This window comes from Nematostella vectensis, chromosome 15 (assembly GCF_932526225.1).
Source record: "Nematostella vectensis chromosome 15, jaNemVect1.1, whole genome shotgun sequence".
Classification (NCBI taxonomy): Eukaryota; Metazoa; Cnidaria; class Anthozoa; order Actiniaria; family Edwardsiidae; genus Nematostella; species Nematostella vectensis.
The window spans coordinates 6798810-6819206 of NC_064048.1; the positions used below are offsets into that span (position 1 = coordinate 6798810).

The 20397-nt window shown below is 38.5% G+C and overlaps 2 protein-coding genes across 2 annotated transcripts; both read left to right on the plus strand.

Moving 5' to 3' along the window:
* Positions 1-103: 103 nt before the first annotated feature.
* LOC5506358 (cystinosin homolog) lies at positions 104-6259 on the plus strand. Its single transcript, XM_032374743.2, has 3 exons — positions 104-841; positions 1362-1739; positions 1971-6259. Exons 1-3 carry the CDS (start codon positions 353-355, stop codon positions 2064-2066), a joined length of 963 nt encoding a protein of 320 aa, XP_032230634.2. The 5' UTR covers positions 104-352; the 3' UTR covers positions 2067-6259.
* Positions 6260-10058: 3799 nt separating this feature from the next.
* On the plus strand, positions 10059-19901 carry LOC5506372 (EGF-like repeat and discoidin I-like domain-containing protein 3). Its single transcript, XM_048723169.1, has 7 exons — positions 10059-10322; positions 12714-12815; positions 13436-13713; positions 14087-14168; positions 15560-15673; positions 16083-16411; positions 16509-19901. Exons 2-7 carry the CDS (start codon positions 12758-12760, stop codon positions 16650-16652), a joined length of 1005 nt encoding a protein of 334 aa, XP_048579126.1. The 5' UTR covers positions 10059-10322; positions 12714-12757; the 3' UTR covers positions 16653-19901.
* The last annotated feature ends 496 nt before the right edge of the window (positions 19902-20397 follow it).

Here is a 20397-nt window from a genome sequence, read left to right on the forward strand (position 1 = left end):
TATCATTTCTTTGTGTTACATTCTCATTTTTGGTGAATGGACATACTTAGAGAACATTCTTTAGGAATAACAATTTATTTGTTACTGTTTTTATCACTTAGATTTTTATCACTTATTGCATTATCTCTTCTCCAGAATCCCCCCTCGCCACCCTCAAAGTGCAGCCATTCAATGAGCCAATCACCGCTCGTTATTGCGAAATTCTGCACATGGCACGAATAAGTTTAGAAGAGTAGTATACTTTATGTAGGACTCTTCAATTACTCTACATTTACAATTTCTAAGCAGGACGACGATATTCAATTGACATAAAGTATTAGGCCATAGTACTCGAATTGTTCTTGATTTGAAGATGGTGTCGGAGACGGTGCTGGTTGTTCTAGCTGATATTTTCGGCTGGGGATATTTCCTTGCCTGGACTGTGTCTTTTTACCCACAAATTTATGAAAACTGGCGGCGAAAATGCGTCGTTGGTTTGTCCTTCGACATGTTGACTTATTTCATGATAAGCTACATCGCCTATATGATCTACAATGTGGTCGTTTTCTTCGACTTGAACATACAATGGGAAATAATCGGAAACTCGAATGAATCTTCTCCTGTAAAGCTCACAGATGTTGTATTTGCAATCCTCGGGCTCGTCTGCACTGGAATAACATGTTTGCAGTGTGTCATTTACGAAAGTGGTCCACAGAAAATTCATTTCACTACCAAAGTTGTCTTTTCGGTGTTCGTCGTTGCATTGGGGATTTGCTGTGCCCTCGCGGGGTTTAAAGTAACTTCGTGGCTCTTTATGCTCGATTATTGCGGCTACGTCAAGTTGGCTGTGTCTTTTGGATCGGTGAGTCGTTTTTCTATTCGATAAAAAATATTAATAATATCTTATTACAGTTATCCTAAGGTATCGGCTGTCTGGCCGTATAGTGAAAACTCTTGACATATGTATGTATATTATCAGATTATTGTTCATGTAGCATATTTTTTTTATATAGAGAGAGAGAGGGATGAGGGCATAGGTGGTGATGTATAGAAAGAAATGGGAGGGGGGGGGGGGGGTAAACTTAAAAAATTCTAAAAAGCATTAATTCATGTGAGGGGGTGGTGTAGGGCATATGGGCACAGGGCCCTGAAGCCCCCTTTCTTCCATATTCCTTCTAGGAAACTCAAACCATGCAAATGGCTTTTCCCAAGCCTATCCAGTGCATCATCCTGTGGGAGGGGGGGGGGGGGGGGGTATCTGACATCTGATGGAAGTGGTTACTGCTTACCAAGTTTCATAATGCTTGATGAGGGGAGAAAAAGAAGAAGCAAGCAAACATTAACTTTAATTTTATAATTTAAATGGTTTGAATTTTTTACAGTATTTACCTCAGATCTGGCTCAACTATCGCCGCAAGTGCACTGAAGGTTTCCATATTGGAGGTGTTCTTCTAGACTTTTCTGGAGGGATCCTGAGCCTTCTCCAAATGAATATTTATTGTGCTCTGGAACACAGTACAAAGCAGTTTACTGGCAACATACCAAAACTAGTGCTAGGTATTCTAACATTAGTCTTTAATATAACCCTAGTCTTACAGCACTACATGTTGTATATGGGAAATCCACCCCCAGTTCTAGCCCCAGACAGTACAGAGAAGGTGTCTCTTATTGAAAGTGGTGAAAGCAAGCATTACTGCTCAGTGAATCAAGATCAAGATGATGTCAAAGTCATCAGTGTGTCATCACCCTGTAGAAACCAGGTTAGCTAAAATATGTTGGTGGTGTAAAGTATTTATGACCTGATTTTATAAGACATGCTGACATTGCTCCCATCTCCTTGTTTCCCTTTTCACCCTATTGCCTTATGCAAGAAATTATGTGATATTTGAGTGGGTATACTAGTAACATCAAACGAAACATAAAAACAAAAACATCCCAGTGCCACTACAACTCAGAGAATTCCTAACGTTTTGATATTCATATCCAAACAGTATCACTACTTTTATTACTACAACCTTGTTGACAACAAAAGAGAAGGATTTGGCGATTATGATCAGGACAATGTAGATGATAGCTTGGAGCCATGACCAGTATACAGTATAAACTAGTGACCTTAAAATATCACATGTAAATACTTTGTGCAGTGGAGCCTTTATATAGCAGACACTTGGCGATTATGATCAGGACAATGTAGATGATAGCTTGGAGCCGTGACCAGTATACAGTGTAAACTGGTAAACTTGAAATATCACATGTAAATACTTTGTGCAGTGGAGCCTTTATATAGCAGACACTTTCCAAAATCCCAGATTTTCTTGCCAGTCGTTTGACTGGGTAAGGTGTACAGTACCTACATTAACAAGACAGCTCTATTGAGTTGGGTGCTGGCATTGTTTCGCAGTCCCACCTTTATCTAGTCCCGGAACAGCTGTTCCTGGGTTATTTCCATGAAGACTATCGTTTTACCTATTATTTTGGCAATTTTTTTTATATCCTGTTATTAAGAATAGGATTCTTAAAGCCTGGCAATTTAAAAGTTTAGATATGCATATTTTAGGATATTTGCTGCAAAGTAATACAAGCAAGGCTTGTGTAATTTGCTTTTTTATTGGTCCTGAAATCTCACCCGGGCAGCAATAAGAACAAATTACTCCCTTACAAAGTTGTCACTCTCAGAAAGACCCGGGACACACTCCCCCTTTGGTTTTTAAAAAAAAAATAAAAATGAGAGAGTTAATGATATTTATACTAAATCCTGTATCTCTTTTTTTTTTTGGCAAAAAAAAAAAAAAAAAAAAACATTTATCGAATATGGTTATACATGCAGGTAGAGGCTCCATCGTATTGAACTTCGTATGTTATGCAACTCAGAAAGCACACTTGTAGCAGCTAACTTTGCCCTCTTGAGCATGAGCAACCAAAAGTTCTTCTATAGAGGTACAGTGGAACCTGGATTTTACGATAACCTCGGTTTTATGATGGCGTTTCTTTCTCCCGGCAGAGATACAGTGAAATGTATAAGAAATTACCTCGATTTTATGCTATTGGATACAACGGTATTCTCGTTTTCACGACACAAATCTGTTTTCCCAAGCGTAATTTTGACCTCCATACAACGATATTAGTGATTCTCTCTATCAACAAAGAAAGAAAGACTCAAGACACCATACATAAACAGTACAGTTAATCGATGTTTTTGACTTGACAGATCTTGTTAAACACAGACTATAGTCTTACAGAGAGAAACTGTTTGGTCGTACACAGAGTACAGTTAACAATATCAATATTTTGTGAAAGTTGTGAATTCACCCGACGTCGCTACAACGATATTTGCAGTGGATTTATATCGTAAAATCGAGGACCTCTTTGTAACCATACCTCGATTTTACGATACATTTTCTCCTAAGGCATATCGTAAAGTGCAGGTTCCACTGTATTTCGATTTGTAAAATATTGAGTTCGTAGCTTACCATTCTCATATATACGATTTGAGTTACAGATCAGTTTCTCACTTTCTGTCTTCTCTCTCTCTTACCCTTGGGAAAGACAATACATGAAATTCCAGCTAAGTATACTTACACGACACACCAAAGAAAGCGCATTGGCCACATCTGACGTTTGTTTTATAACAGAAAAAAAATCTTAGATTCTTTTTTGCGAGCTATGCCGCGTGCCGATCTGTAACTCCTATTGCAACATCATGGTGGTGGTAATCCTGTGGTCTGTTTGTACATTACACCCTTCTACCATTGTCCTGGTAAAACCCGACCTGGTGAGGATTCTTTGCCATACCTTATGGATTCTTCCCTTCCCCGTTACATGCTGGGTTTTCACGATCTTCCTCGCAGTGATTTTCCTTCCCTGGTACAATTTCACTCTGACCTGGTGGAGACCCCGCCCCCTAACGAAATTAGACATTTAAAAGAATTCTTAATGTCTAGACCGACCTGATGAAAAAATTGCCAACCTGGTGAGCTTTTAACGGAAAACTGCTTAGAGAGGGCTGTTACAGCGAAATTGCTTCACACTTTTGGTTCTTATGATGATTTATATTAGCTCGACCAAAAAAAAAAACGTTACACGATGGCTCAATATAGTAAGCTAACCTTTGAGTCATAATTTTTTGTGGGTTTAAATATTAAGTAATATAGAATAGAGCGAAGGAGAGTGAAATACCGCCATGAAATGTTCAATATTTTGTCAGTCACTATTGGATGTTAATATTGTTAAATCTTTGAGTCATAATTTCGTTGTGGCAATTTTTGTGGGTTTAAATATTAAGTAATATAGAATAGAACGAAGGAGAGTGAAATACTGCCATGAAATGTTCAATATTTTGTCAGTCACTATTGGATGTTAATATTGTTAAATCTTTAATACAAAGAATTTGTCGTTCTAAAAATTTTCCAAATGTCACCCGACTCATCAGACATCTTCTTGAGAAGGAATGGTATTTGAATTGACCCCGCTTCCCAAACATTCAACTATAACAGTCTGTGACATACCTATTATTCTAAACACACTGAAAGTCCAATGTATTTATGACATTCGGGACGTTGGTGGAGAAACTTTCTAACATCAGGTTGACAGACATCCTCGGGGACCTGGGACCCAGGGCGTACTGAGCGGAAACGAGCTCGAGAGCATAACGAGCGCGAGCCGGAAGCGGACGACCCGCGCTCGTCTGACGTTACGCTTGTTTACTCTCAGTACGCCCTGGGGTCCCCGAGGATGGTTGACAGAGCAAAAAAGTGACAAGTTTTCCCAAAATAAGTACTGGTTAACTTCGGTAAACCAACATATCAAAAAGTTTTTTTTTTCTAAATGCATTCGTCTTCGAGATATGAGACTTGAAGTGAAATTTTCAAATGTTCAAAGTATGAATGGTAACGTATAAAGGAACCGAACCGAATGGCCGAACCCTGGTCTCTGAACTCCGTGTGAACTTTTAGAGGTTCATAAACAAGAATGCTAAGCTTGTTTGTTTTTATTTAACCTTATTTCTTATTTGATACCCATTAAGCACATTGGCACAGATTCTCCGAGTGTAACCTAATGGACAGAGCAAAAAAATGGCATGAAATTTTCCAATCCTCAATATATATCTCAAGATTCCGCATACAAGGACATTAGGGAGCAAAGTTAGCTTTTTTTCAGAGCCTGAATTCTCCCTTAAGGAGACATAAACCACTGCGGTTTACGATACATCGATTCGCGGTTGCAACCTTATAATCGAAATAGGTGTTTTCAAAATATGTTTTCATAGTATATGGGGAATGACTAACTGCTGCTGTTGTATTAAATATTCATAAAGATGTTAAATAAAATAATGGCATTTATTCAAATGTTTTGGTATTTTGTAAAAGCCTAACGAGACCAAAGGCATTATTTGTTAGTATAACAAATAAGTAAGAGTTAATTACCTCGAGCCTTCGGCAATAAGCCATATACATCCCGAGGCCGCAGGCCGAGACTTATTACATATTGACAAAGGGGTCCACGCAAAAATGTGTCTCAGAATCTTAATCTTTGAAATTGAACCTTGATTGAACAAAGAGTGGTGTGGAGGATTCAAACTCCATTAGCATATATATCGAAAAGTTATTTCCTCTGCAATTTCTACGGCAATCAAAAAGGAAAACGATTAACAATCAACCACATCGGTATGTGCTTAATAGTCACGAAAACTATTTCATCCTTGAAAACAAAGGCCTTGGTATCTTAATTGTACCAAATACAAAGAAGTGTATTCCCTGCGCGGCCAGTTTATGATATTTCACATTGGGGTGAAATGGTGTTCTTTATTTGTAGGAAATAACAATCATGCAATAAGCAAGTGATTTCCTTACAAAAGGAGCGTTTAAATGAGATTTGTTGCCCCGTTTAGTTTGCATAACGCTCGTATTTTTTCTGAGATGGAGAGCGACGAAGACATGTCCGAACTGACACAGAATACGTTTTCGCAAGCCGAATAGTTTCTCCTGGATTTTGATCTTGTCGGAACGATCCTTTGAAGAACAAGCCGTAATATTACGATTCTAAGTGAAGAATAAGTTGAGAAGAGAAAGGACGACAGGATTCCGGAGAACACGAAAACCAACACGGTGTGGGCTGTTCGTACCTATCAAGAGCGGGCAGAAGTGAGGAATTAGAACCAGAATTGTGGCAGGATCGGATAGTTTCGTAAGTTTCGATAGTATCAAAGGTGTTCGATTGTAGTGTTGATGAAGAAATGATAGAGGATGTTTGTGAGGTTGATAAAGTCATAAAGAGCCAGGGCGAAAGTAAACCCCTAAAAAGACCTGCAGAATATGTAAGCAATTAATAGTTGAAGTTTGTCATTTTTATGGTCCAATAGATTTTGGAAAATTGCAAAGTTAAGTGCCAAATGGTTGGGTTTTGATATTCAGCATGGAAGAGTGCAGGTAGTGGATTGATTTAATTCCTCATTATAAATGCAAGGGATGTATACGAGCTTCCCCGGGATGTATCTATATACACCCCTTTCATTTATAATGAGCAATTCAATTCAATTCGTCAGCCCCGCTCTTCCCTGCTGAATATGAAAGCCCTCCCCGGGCTCTTAGCTACTTGCATATTAATGAGGTTTGTACGTGAAATAAAGCCCTAACGAAAACAATAGAAACCGTGTCAATCATGTAATAATTGTCACTGGAAACGTTTTGTTGAGGTTCTACATACATATACACCTATTGCAATTTAGGTTACATCCGAGCATCCATGTATCGTAACCCGCAGTATTCATGGTCTCTAAGCCGCGTGAACGCTAAAGTGTTCTAAACCTGTGTTTGTTTTATTTACGCTTATTTCACCTTTTATTGATACCCATGAAGCACTGCGGCGCCACACATAAATAACTCGAGTGCAAGCTTTTTTAAAATCAGATAAGGACAACTAACACAAACGCATCATGTCTGCCTGACTGTATTGTCTACAAAGTTTTGATGTAGATTCCCCTGGGGGGGGGGGGGGGGGGGGAGTACTTTGGCCCGTGTTGATAATCGTGAATTTTGTTCTCACATCCTGTTCAGCTAACCGGGCCCGTAACAGGTGTTGAAATACTTGAGACAGCCCCCCCCCCCCCCCCCCCCCCCCCTCTTAAGCCATGTAGTTTCAGTCGCTCAAACAGATTTCTTTAACTGTTATTATCGTGTAGATAATTGGAAGCTTACCACTCCAACACTGTAATCGTACGTTTGGCGAAAAACGATTCTGCTTTAGTGTTGCCAAAATTCTGGAACTCTCTTTCCATGGATGTAAAACAAATGAAATCCTTGACATCTCTCATTAACACAATAAAGCGCGCCTGTTAATCCTAACCTAATTTCTTATTGTAAATAGTTAAAATAGTTCTTACTCTCTCTTTATTTTGTTACACGAGGGACACGGGTAAATTATCTAAAGATGTTAAAGCCCCATCGTCACCAGTTTACTTCCGGAGGGGGCCGAGGGAAACCTCAACCGTAAAGAGAAAATAGAATCTATTAGAATCCGTGCTATTTAACAGGCCATCTGCTCTAAATTGTCAATCACATCGTCAAAGAAACTTCCAATAGACACACTGATTTCACAATTTTAAAATATTTTTCGCGTTTCCATTAAAAATAATCGGAGATTGTTAAGTAATCAACCGGAAGTAAACTGGTGACACAATTCCTGGGAACCATACGACTAAATCGTGCTGCCTAAATCAGCTATTTAGTGCAAACCCTCAATAATAAATGTCATCTAATCTAATTTGATCTGATCTAAAGCCCTCCCCCAATAAAGGAGCAATGACGTCGGACTGTTCTATTCGGCTCTTTAAAACATGACCGTGGATAGTATGCAGTAAAACTGAGTAAACCATGTTTATAGGAAGAGCCTTCTAGAGATCGCACCACCTGCTAAATGTGCGTCTATTTTTCACCAAAACGAACTACTATTTTGCCGTAACCATAATAAACAGCTCAACGGGTAAATTATCAATTGGATGTTTGAAATTGCTGGTTGGTTATTTTTTACAAACAGACCATTTCTACACTACAGGCAGAACTATATTTTTCAAGTATTACATAACGGTGACCTTTTATTTATGGTGATATCTGTCTTTTTATGATTATTTTTTTAACATAGCTCTTAAGGATGATAGTTCCTTGCGGTTTCACAAGGTCTACAAAGAAAAAGAATATGACATTAACTTTTTGAGTTGTGTAAAGTTATTGTTTTTCTAGCCATTTCGACGAATGTTTATGTAAAGAATAATAATACCTGCGACATATAATGCCTTCTGAAAAGGTATTCCGATTGGCAGAGACAGGAATTTCCATTTTTTTGATTGGACAAAACTACGATTAAATTTTTAATGTTCTTTTTGACACAAACCTTAAAGTTGTGAATATACTGTGTTGTAGTTCACAATCAATAAGAGCATAAGATTAATGGGTAAATAATCCCGTTTTCCCTTCGTTTGTAGACTTTCTAAAGGTAAGAAAACACTTCTATGTTATAAGGCTCGTACTCTTTTTAACTTTTTCATGTGGTATGGAGGAAGCACTAAACAATTCCAGGCATTGATATAAAAGCAACTTTTAGAGAAACAACCCACATTTACGGTAAAAAGTATGTGCAAATCTTTATCATTTTAAAGATTATGTCCAAACTTGCTGTCTTTTCATAGAGATCATTTTTTTTTCAATGTTATTTTACAAATGGATAAATGCAAAGATGGTAAACTTATAGTAATATTGTGCATTCGCGAAATCTCCGGCAGTCTGGATAGTTTTACAAAAAGTATGCATGTGTTGAGTGAAGTTTGCTTGTTCTTCTTGCCATTTATTCTTCGATGTTTGAAATAATGACACGTTTAACTTTTGTGTGCACCTCCGAAATCAGGATCTATTGAAAACATCCTTATAACATTACTATTTTTATTACTTAATTCAACAAATGGATAAACATAAGAAACATGTATTATGATTTTTATGGTATTTTTGACTATGTTGTCTTTAACAAAAAAGCCACCATAAGAATAACAAAGCTTGTTCCGTCTAGCTATTTCTAAGATCTTCATGTTTACGGCCGAATTCATTAACGAAAGAAATGGCGATCTGTTCTGAAAGCGTTTTCTTAAATTTTCTTAGTTTCCTTAACTCTAAATTCTTTTAGATTTACATGTATATACACTATCTTAAATCAACAACTAAAACTAGCAGACTGCAGGAATTTATGCGCTTACTGAGAGGTTTTATCGTATGGAAGTTTGTTAAATCGGAATTATCTTAGGTTCAACAATTCTATAATGGTGACATCGATTGGAACTCACCTACGGTGGCGAAAGAGTTAAAACATTGGCTGAAAATTCTAAATATCACTCCATGACCGCGTACGATGCCGAAACTCTTGCGAAATATGTCTCGCATAATATTTACGAGTGCATCAAGGACATAACAGCCTCGCAACATCACGACGCCAGAAGCCAGACAACAATCAAATAGAATTTCTGAATGACCTGAAGAATCCGTGGCGGGGGGGGGGGGGGGGACCTCTAACCTCTAAAAATATACCTGCACACCTTCGCCGGCGTTGTAACAAAGTGAGTGTTTATTCCACTAGACACAAAACTTGCGAAGCCATCACAGACCAAGTGAACATACAGGTGTGGCTCACAAGGGCTCTTTAAAACATGACCGTGGATTGTATGCAGTAAAACTCAGTAAACCATGTTTAAAGGAGGAGCCTTCTAGAGATCGCACCACCTGATAAATGTGCGTCTATTTTTCACCAAAACGCCCTACTATTTTGCCGTTACCATAATAAACAGCTCAAAGGGTGAATTATCAATTGGATGTTTGAAATTGCTGGTTGGTTATTTTTTACAAACAGACCATTTCTACACTACAGGCAGAACTATATTTTTCAAGTCTTACATAACGGTGACCTTTTATTTATGGTGATATCTGTCTTTTTATGATTATTTTTTTAACATAGTTCTTAAGGATGATAGTTTCTTGCGGTTTCACAAGGTCTACAAAGAAAAAGAATATGACATTTAACTTTTTGAGTTGTGTAAAGTTATTGTTTTTCTAGCCATTTCGACGAATGTTTATGTAAAGAATAATAATACCTGCGACACATAATGCCTTCTTAAAAGGTATTCCGATTGGCAGAGACAGGAATTTCCAATTTTTTTGATTGGATAAAACTACGATTAAATTTTTAATGTTCTTTTTGACACAAACCTTAAAGTTGGGAATCTACTGTGTTGTAGTTCACAATCAATAAGAGCATAAGATTAATGGGTAAATAATCCCGTTTTCCCTTCGTTTGTAGACTTTCTAAAGGTAAGAAAACACTTCTATGTTATAAGGCTCGTACTCTTTTTAACTTTTTCATGTGGTATGGAGGAAGCACTAAACAATTCCAGGCATTGATATAAAAGCAACTTTTAGAGAAACAACCCACATTTACGGTAAAAAGTATGTGCAAATCTTTATCATTTTAAAGATTATGTCCAAACTTGCTGTCTTTTCATAGAGATCATTTTTTTTCAATGTTATTTTACAAATGGATAAATGCAAAGATGGTAAACTTATAGTAATATTGTGCATTCGCGAAATCTCCGGCAGTCTGGATAGTTTTACAAAAAGTATGCATGTGTTGAGTGAAGTTTGCTTGTTCTTCTTGCCATTTATTCTTCGATGTTTAAAATAATGACACCGTCAACTTTTGTACACCTCCGAAATCATGATCTATTGGAAACTTCCTTATAGAATTACTATTGTTTACTTAATTCTACAAATGGATAAACATAAGAAACATGTTTTATGATTTTTCTGGTATTTTTGACTGTTGTATTTAACAAAAAAGCAACCATAAGAATAACAAAGCTTGCTCCGTCTAGCTAATTTTAAGATCTTCATGTTTACGGCCGAATTCATTAACAAAAGATGGCTATCTGTTCTGAAAGAGTTTTCTTAAATTTTCTTATTTTCCTGAGTTGAGTGAAGTTTGCTTGTTCTCTATTTATTCTTCGATGTTTGAAATAATGACACCTTCAACTTTTGTGTGCACCTCCGAAATCAGGATCTAATGGAAAAGTCCTTATAAAATTACAATTTTAACAGGAGATTCGATACAGTTTCCGAATGCCCAAGCATCCTGTCAATCACAACTCGTACCTTCTGCTGCAGAAATCGATTATCAAGCTATTTGGCCATGTCGTGTAGCTAGGGATGAACTTTATGAAAATGTTACTTTTGTTTACATTGCTGTTTCTATGGCAACGGAACGGTGAACCCGTTAAATTCACTATTCGCAAAGCGCTGTTCGCTGCAGGGAAATTTTTAAAAAATAAGCTATAGGAAATTGTACATCAGACATTGGTCGACACTTAAAGGAAGTTTTATTAAAATCTATAAGAGGAATTCTGCGATATTGGTGTATTTTTATTTTCAGTCACTCTGTTATTTACATACTTTAAAAGTCGCCCCTGAAAAAAACCCATATGCAAGCAAGGATTTTTTTACCATTGTTATTTAGGCCACCTCTTATTTCTAATAGCCTACCAAATATGAAAGCAATCGGTTTTTGTTGATCTTAAGTTTTAGGGGCCATTCCTGATACTATTTAATACTTTCAAAATGAAGAAATTAAACTTTTTTGCTTTTTTTTACATTATCTAAAATACAGGAAAAAATAAACAAAAATCGTTGTCACGCTCATGGCATAGGCGGCATAGGGAACCGGAGATTTGGTTGCTTAAGGGAGTGGGGATGGGTCTACTGTCGTTTGGTCCAGAAGCCAATTGATGGGGGACAAAACCATCTGTGATGATAGAGAATCTAACACAGCAGCCCCTCCCCCAGGTTAAACAATTCAGACTATGGGGGGTTGGGTGCTCTTTAAGACCCTCCTCCGGGAAAATTGCTATAACTTCTGAACCATAGCATCTAAGAGACTAAAACTTGGTGACTTTATCTACGCTCCATGTTACCATGGCAACCGTTTTTTCACACATACGTTTCCCAAAAACTTAAAAATTAGTGAATTTTTCATATTTTGGTCATGTTTTTCACATTTAAATTCCTCTTGACTTTATAAGGGTGTTTATGTGACAAATTTCGCAACAGCGCTAGAATTTTTTTACCTCGGATATTTGGGGGGGAGGGGTGGGTAAATTTTGCTCTCTCAAAGCTGTTGTTAAAATGTCACTAGATTTACTAGATGACACTTCAAAAATAAAAATATTACCTTTTCCGTAATAATTCTAGATTTTTTTTTCTTTTGCTAAAAATCATAAGAATCCAAAATGGCGGACCCAAGATGGCGGAAATTCTTACAAAAATTGATTATAAACGTTTTTATGGCCGTTTTGCATTGTAAAGCCGTTAAAGGGTTGATTCCGATATATCTGAATGATTCAAAATGATTTCAATCCGATATCTGATAATTTAGGCAATATTTGAAAGAATAGCTAGACATCGTATTTATGACGCCATTGTGACGTCATAATTGAGTTAACCACACCCAAAATAGGGCGGGACGATTCTTTGCATATTGGTGCTCATTGTCTGTATGTTTGATTGTCATAGCCTAAGCGGCTCATGAAATACAGATGGGGGGACGCTTTCACCCCCCCCCCCCCGCCCAGTAACAGACAGCTCAAATAAGCCCAGTCTGAATAGGGTTGAATAGTGGCTGCTTTCTAACTAATTTTTATTTTGATTCATCAGTGGCGTAACTAAGAATCCTGCGGCTTATTAAACTCCGCTGAATTATGAAGATTTCTGACTATTTCATTGCCGTCATTTACTTCATTGGAAGGGTTTCAAAAGGTAAGTTCTTTGTGGCGATCAAGGCATTTTCGAGCAGTGATAAGCGATTATAATTTAATTAGCGTTACTTCTAGCGTTGTTGTAAAAATGATAGTGATGAAATGAAATGATGTGGTTTGTTTGCCTTTTACCAAAAAAAAACGTAAAGTAAAAGGGGTTTTCTCAATATACAAAAACAAAAGACATTCGCTTCTTTCGGAAGTGGAGGCATGGGTGGTATTCCATTCCTGTAAAAAGCAGCCATGCTTAGCACACAAACACCTATACAGGCCCGTACCCAGTGGGGTGCAGGGGGTGATAACGACCCCCCCCCCCCCCCACAACGGTCGAAAGTCCACTTTCGGTTCTCAATAGACGTGCATTTTGTAGACAAAACTTAACATCATAAGCTAGACCACTCTGATATGTAGCCAAATTCGACATTAAACGTCCAGTGGAGATACTGCAAAGGCAAAAAAAATCCCTTTTTGTTCTTTCGGAGGGATTTTGCACCGCCCCCCTCTTGGGTCCTGGGTACAGGCCTGCCTATAGAAACGTTGTGTCTTACATTAGATTTTGTCTATTTATTTTCTGCCATTGTTATCAAGTGTCTTTGCAAATTTTCCTTCTGTTGTTAATAGTACAATCATCAGTTCCTCCATGCCGAATGCTGCGCAGAAATGATTGCATCCCAAACATGTCGCTGAACACCAGCGAAAGAATCTTTTCAAAAGAAGTCCCCACTCAAAGGGAAGACCTCTGCATGACGGAATGTTATCACGAGGCGCTTTGCATGTCGTACAATGAAGGCCCGGTATCAGATGATGGACTGACATTACCATGCGAACTGAACGCTGTTGATCATGTCGTTGAAGACAAGTTGGTTCCCAGAGCTGGGTACAGATACTGCAGCTTTATGGTAAGTTTCCCTTTGATCTTAAAGATAAGATCGTAATTGCAGATAAAATGCCCCTCCTCCAAGAAGACTCCCCGTCCCCACCACCCCCCCTCCCCCCCAAAAAAAAAATGAATCCGGGGGTTTAAAATTGACAACAATTCCTCTTTCCATACGCTCCCTCTGCTTTTTAAGCCTTTGAAGCTGTAAACAAATTTCCATATCCCCTTAAACGGACTAACGGACTAACAATGACTCGGCATGATCCACAAAAGACTTGGGAAAATCGCTCTTTTAGTATAATTGACGATCTAGTTAGACAGACTGTGCCACTGAGTTTACAAACATAGGACTGACAGAGTAGAGATGCTCCTTTTCTGCATATATATCTATTCAGAACCCGTGTGTGTCCAGCCCATGTTCTGAAGGCTACAGCTGTCGCCCAGATTTGAACAAAGACGACACATACTCCTGTACCCGTAAGTACGATACGCATTCTACTAATTTTTGTAGTTCTGGACCAGTTAGCACGATACACATTGTATTGATTGTTGTAATACCTGGACAAGTTAGTACGATACACATTCTACTGATTGTTGTAGTACCTGGACCAGTTAGTACGATACACATTCTACTGATTGCTGTAGTACCTGGACCAGTTAGTACGATATACATTCTACTGATTGTTGTAGTACCTGGACTAGTTAGTACGATACACATTCTACTGATTGTTGTAGTCACTGGACCAGTTAGTACTATACAAATTCTATTGATTGTTGTAATACCTGGACCAGTTAGTACGATACACATTCTACTAATTGTTGTAATACCTGGACCAGTTTGTACGATACACATTCTAGTGATTGTTGTAGTTAATGGACCAGTTAGTACGATACACATTCTACTAATTGTTGAAATACCTGGACCAAGTAAGTACGATACACATTCTACTAATTGTTGTAGTACCTGGGCCAAGTAAGTACGATACAAATTCTACTGATTGTTGTAGTACCTGAACCTAGTATGTACGACACACATTCTACTGATTGTTGTATAACCTGGACCAAGAAAGTAACGATACACACTCTACTGATTGTTGTAGTACCTTGACCAGTTAGTACAACACACATTCTACTGATTGTTGTAGTACCTGGATCAAGTAAGTACGATATACATTCTACTGATTGTTGTAGTACAAGGACCAAGTAAATAACGATAAACATTCTACTATTCTACTGATTTTTTGTAGTACCTGGACCAGTTAGTAGGATGCACATTCTACTGACTGTTAGTACAATTCTTCCATCTGACTGTCTTTAAAAAGCTTGAGGACTGTAAAGACCTAAATCTACTAATTTAAACCGAGTATCGGTTTAATACCGAGTATCGATTTGGTTATAATCAAATTTGATTATAATCACTAAGGGTCGTCATTGGTGCGGGTCTTTGGGATCTTTGCTCTCCTTACTTCACAAAATGCTTTAAAAAATTTCACTATCATACTTTGTAAACCCTACTTCAACTACTTTTGGGAGGCTCTGCCTAGGTTTTATTATTTCAAGTCGGTTAAATTCTAGCCCATTAATTTAAACTTGTCCCGCGACAGGAGGTTAATGCACGCGAGAAACACAATCATGACAATTCCCGGGAAAACTTTAGAATTTACGGAGAATTTAAGGCAATTATTGACAATACACATCCATTATCAAAAGTAACGGGGATCTAAGGAATTCACATGATTCTGGTAATCAAATTTCTCATGAGTTTTTTTTTCAGGAAAAAAAAGCAAGTTGGCCGCGCGCTCTGTCCTCTCTCTACCCTTTTTTCATAGCCAGCCTTTCTTTAATAAACACTATTGCTCTTATTCCAGATGTTGATGAATGCGCAAGCAATCCCTGTCAGAACGGAGCTACGTGCAATGACGGCGTTAACAATTACACGTGCGTGTGCCTTTCTAAATTCATCGGCGCAAACTGCGAGACGAGTAAGCAGTGTTTTAGTTTGTATACCTTAGTTTGCCGGCGTAAAAAGGGCAATATAGTGGTGGGAAAAATAAGTAGGCTGGCCGCGTGCAAAGTGGTAAAGCAGAGAGAAACACACTGCCGACCCAGTTTACTTTTCATTTTTTTTTATGTAAGCCCAAAAGCTTGCGCAAGTTCACTACGAACGATACAGTTTGCTTGCATTTCCATTGATTCGCACGCGTGACTGTCAAATTGTATTTTTTATACCTTTTTTTAAGCAATCACAGAAGGCAGAACTTTTGGTGACTTTTATTATTTATTATTTTTCGAGAAATTTCCTTCCTCTCTGCCTCCTACGTTAAAATCAATTTTATGTCATTTGACTATGGCTATTTCTAATGCAACTCATGCTTTTTGTATCCTTTCTAGGTTGTGATCTTGCAGTTGGGGTTCAGGACAGAAATATCATCCCTGATAACAGCTTTTCCGCATCGTCGTACAGAATATCATCAGGTTACGCCTCAGATTTATTTGCACCAATGAGTGCCCGACTAAACGGGGGTGGATATTGGATTCCTTCGGGAATCCAAAGCTTGCAGTACCTCCAGGTTGATTTGCTGTCTTTGTACATGATTTGCGCCGTGGCAACACAAGGAGGAACCCTCTCGGAGCATGATACAAGAACCACAAGGTACAAGCTTTCGCTCTCAACAACGGGGTCTTCCTGGGAAATCTACCAAGAAAGTGGCGCAGAGAAGGTATGTTGTAACGCTGAGTACAAACTTCGCGCTTGGCTCTATTCAAAATGGTCAATGTGAGCATCAATGTAAATAACAAACCTTTTTTGTCACCCAGGAGTTTCATGGAAACTACGACAAGCCAACAGTTGTGAAGAATCCTTTGGCAAAAAAGCCGACTGCAAGATATATCAGATTCATACCAACACAATGGCCCTACTATCCTGGTTTTCGCGTTGAAGTCTTTGGGATTCGTCAGTAAAACTTGTAGAATGTTCTACCAAATTTGATTATAATCACTAGGATCGTCATTGGTGCGGGTCTTTGGGAATTTTGCTTTCCTAACATCATAAAATGCTGAATTAAACTTCACTATCATACTTGCTAAACCCTACTTCAACTACTTTTGGGAGCCGACTGCAAGATATATCAGATTTATACCAACACAGTGGCCCTCCTATCCTGGTTTTCGCGTTGAAGTCTATGGGATTCGTCAGTAAAACTTGTAGATATGTTCCACCAAATTTGATTATAATCACTAGGGTCATCATTGGTGCGGGTCTTTGGGATCTTCGCATTCCTAACACAAACCAATCCAGACACTTGCTGCCTTGCAGGATAATGCCTTTTTAGGCAAAGGCTAGGAGAAGGAAACCTCCGACTACAAACCGCCACTGCCTTGTGGCTATACCTTATAGGAAAGGCTAAGGGAGTAAACCCCGACAGAAAATCAGGAGTCAGAGCGCCTAAAGTGGACGACGACGCATTGTCTTACTTGCAACTCCTGCGGGGTATCTGGAGTCAAGCTATCGTGACCATGATACGCCCTTAGGCCCATCAGCCTGCGCGTAGAGGGGACGTTCGTCACAAGATGTAGAAAAATAAAACAAAGGAACGGCAGTCACCGTCTTTACGCTTATATATCCGGTCACCGCCGAAGGAGGGATAAGACATCGCGTCTCACTGGAAAGCCATAGCTGGAAGCAAACTCGGCAGACCCCAGTGTCCCAAGAAGACGATGTTCCACCATGGCTGATATCAGCTCGATGGGGAAATCTCGACCACCAAAACCTGCATCAGGCTCGTCAGATATCAATAAAGGGAAACGCATCCAGTGCTTCGTTTCTTCGCTTTTATTCTACGATAAATCTCCGATAATTCTGTTATATATATATGGACCTCGATGGCTTGAACGTTGACACTGCCTGCCTACAAGAAACACGACTGGTTCGAAATGGCCCGATCAGAAAATAAAATAACAACCTCTACTGGAGAGGAAAGCCCTCAGAGCCATCAAGGCAGAACGGAGTCGGTTCTTCCGTTCACTGTGGAACACACTGATCTCTTCCATTTTTCCTCCAACAAATTTAAATTGCTAAACACAATCTCAGCCCCCATCAGCATAGTCAGCTACTATGCTGCAACATTTTGCTCTACATCAGAGAAGAAGGATAAAGACTTAACAAGTTCTGGACGAAATTATCTTGTTCGATGCCATGTGCTGACCACGAACAAGGGCCATCTTTTATTAAAAGAGACAAAATAAAAACTAATGGTCATGCTATTGGCGATCTACTGTTTCCTTGGCCTCTGCATAGCGACACGTTCTTCTATGCTAGGAAACACACCAAAGTCCATGGCGTAATTCACGTTCAGGCCAGACTTAACCTTGTCATCATAGGACATTCAAAAAGGGCCGTGCTTGAATAGATTGGCCCTCTTTTGGACCCTGTTTAACTTCGCGTTCGTTTGGACTTAGGAGTCGTTGGAGGCGTTTGAAGAATTTCTGGTGTTATCGCCCGATTTATTGTAAAAAAAAAAACTACTACGTAGGATTGTTGTTTACAGCCAAATTCGTTGTTGCGCGACTACGGCGAATCCAAAATCCTTGTCTTGTTTGGGAATAGCGCGAAGTCAGACAAAAGCTTTTGGGGCGGTTTGTCTGGTTTTGATTGTCTGGTTTGATTGACTACGCGCTATTCCCAAACGAAGAAAGGAATTTGGGTTTCTGGGAGCTCGCGCAACAACGAAATTGGCAATAAAGCTTCTAGATAGAAAAGGGGAATTGCGCTAAGTGACCTTTCTGGTTGGCAAATTATAAACAAAATAGACAAAAAATCAGAAATGACTGCGCCCGTCACGCCAGCGAACAATGAAAAACTGAAAGATTTTAATGAAACTAAGCCCTTTCTAATAATAAAAGAATTCTTTTTTTTTGTTAGCGCTGAATAAGTTTCTTTTTGTTGCTGTGATTTTGCCGCTTAATGCCTGAGGCGTGCGCTTAAGTTTGCCACCCAAACAGTCACGTGATCTCTTAGCGCAAGCCTCTTATTGCATTGGAGAAGCTTCAATATGCGAACAACTAGGCTTTGCAAAGAGAACATGCACATTTTTATCAGTACGTTTTTCACAGTTACGTATTGCCTCGTACCCAGGCGTCTCTAAGCTGTGGCCATCTTTTTATGACATATCCTTCAGATTTCCCGCTTGCTTCATTGGTCAGTTCCAAAAGCGTCTGCCATTTCCGACCGAGTAGAACTGATCAAGAGTAGCTAGGGGACGAGGCAAGTGTTATGCAGTAGGTAAACAAGTGTATTGCATTTTCTAGATGTACTATAACAGAGGCAAACATCCATATCGAGTACAACTATATATATTCTTAGAGTTCGCCATTTAGAGTTCTATCAGAAATCCTGCATTCTGATTGGTTGAGCCAATAATGGTCTTTTACACCTTTCGCTGTTCATTAACGGGAAAGGGACATTCATTTGTGCTAAAAGTTACATCGATAGCGTGTATTGTACGTTCATCAACATCGCACGAAACATCATTTAGCTTGACTCGACTTTCAATAACAATTGAATATTCGTGAACATTCATTAGCATCAACGGAGAAACAATAACGCACTTGGACATTTAATTCGATTGGAGCGAACATTCTTTTGCGCGCAATAAAAATTCTGTTGCACGTTTGGACAATCAGTTATAATGACAGTTATACGAAATAGAATTTCATTAGTGCTATTAACATAAACAACGACAATCAACAACAGACAATCATATATTCAATCATTGTTATTGAAAGTCGAGTCATCGCTAAGGATGTTTCGTGCGATGTTGATGAACGTACAATGAACGTTAACGTTACAACGTTTGGCACAAATGAATGTCCCTTCCCTGTTATTGAACAGCAAAAGGTGTAGTGATAGACGGTGAGTAGCGAAATGCTCGGGAAAATGGCGGATGAATCGCATTTGCCAATGTTAGTGACGACTTTTTAATTGATAATGCTAGAAAAAAAAATTAACCAGATATGAAATGATGAAGATTTTCAACGGTAAGAAAACAACTGAACACGCCTATAAATTCATGTAATATTTTCAATTTTTTCAACTTTCACAGGGAAATCCCCGAGAGATGTAACATTTTTCTTGTGTTTGTTTACAACCAGTTTATTTTACAGAATGGAAGTCAAACAGATTACAGTTATCGAATAAAAGAAATCACTAAAGAAGAGTTTTATCGCTGTCTCCAAGTATTTTGTTCTTCGGTTTAACAAAAGAGATAGGATGGCATTGATTTCAAAGTCGCGTCAATGTGATAATGTATGAGCGGTCATTGACCGGCACTAAAAACGACCGCAAATATATAAAAACCATTTTCAATTTCAACCAGTTAGACCTGTCGGCCTTTGGACTATGATATTTTGAATCATAGTCCAATCGGCCCGGGTCTATTTGTTAAATATTTACCCTTATAAGACACCCTAGGCTAATGCACTGACATATATGTTTGACGTATCGATGGAGAGGGGGACAAAGGCGAAATGGGTGGGATGCTTAAATTACTACTGCTATGTTTTTTTTCCTGTAAGGATTAATAAATTGAACATTTTTTTTTTGTCATTTAAGAGCTTCGAAAATATTTCCAAACTTTTTTTTTTAGTATAGCATATGCTATACAAGCTCATTCGATACTTTTGTCCCCCTCAAACAATCTGCATTTTC

Bases quoted from the DNA above. Each gene is read 5' to 3' on its own strand.
- LOC5506358 (XM_032374743.2), top strand. From the start codon at position 353: ATGGTGTCGGAGACGGTGCTGGTTGTTCTAGCTGATATTTTCGGCTGG. The intron at 842-1,361 runs GTGAGTCGTTTT...AATTTTTTACAG, and splicing joins TGGCTGTGTCTTTTGGATCG to TATTTACCTCAGATCTGGCT. The intron at 1,740-1,970 runs GTTAGCTAAAAT...ATATCCAAACAG, and splicing joins CATCACCCTGTAGAAACCAG to TATCACTACTTTTATTACTA.
- LOC5506372 (XM_048723169.1), top strand. From the start codon at position 12,758: ATGAAGATTTCTGACTATTTCATTGCCGTCATTTACTTCATTGGAAGG. The intron at 12,816-13,435 runs GTAAGTTCTTTG...TGTTGTTAATAG, and splicing joins CATTGGAAGGGTTTCAAAAG to TACAATCATCAGTTCCTCCA. The intron at 14,169-15,559 runs GTAAGTACGATA...CTCTTATTCCAG, and splicing joins CGACACATACTCCTGTACCC to ATGTTGATGAATGCGCAAGC.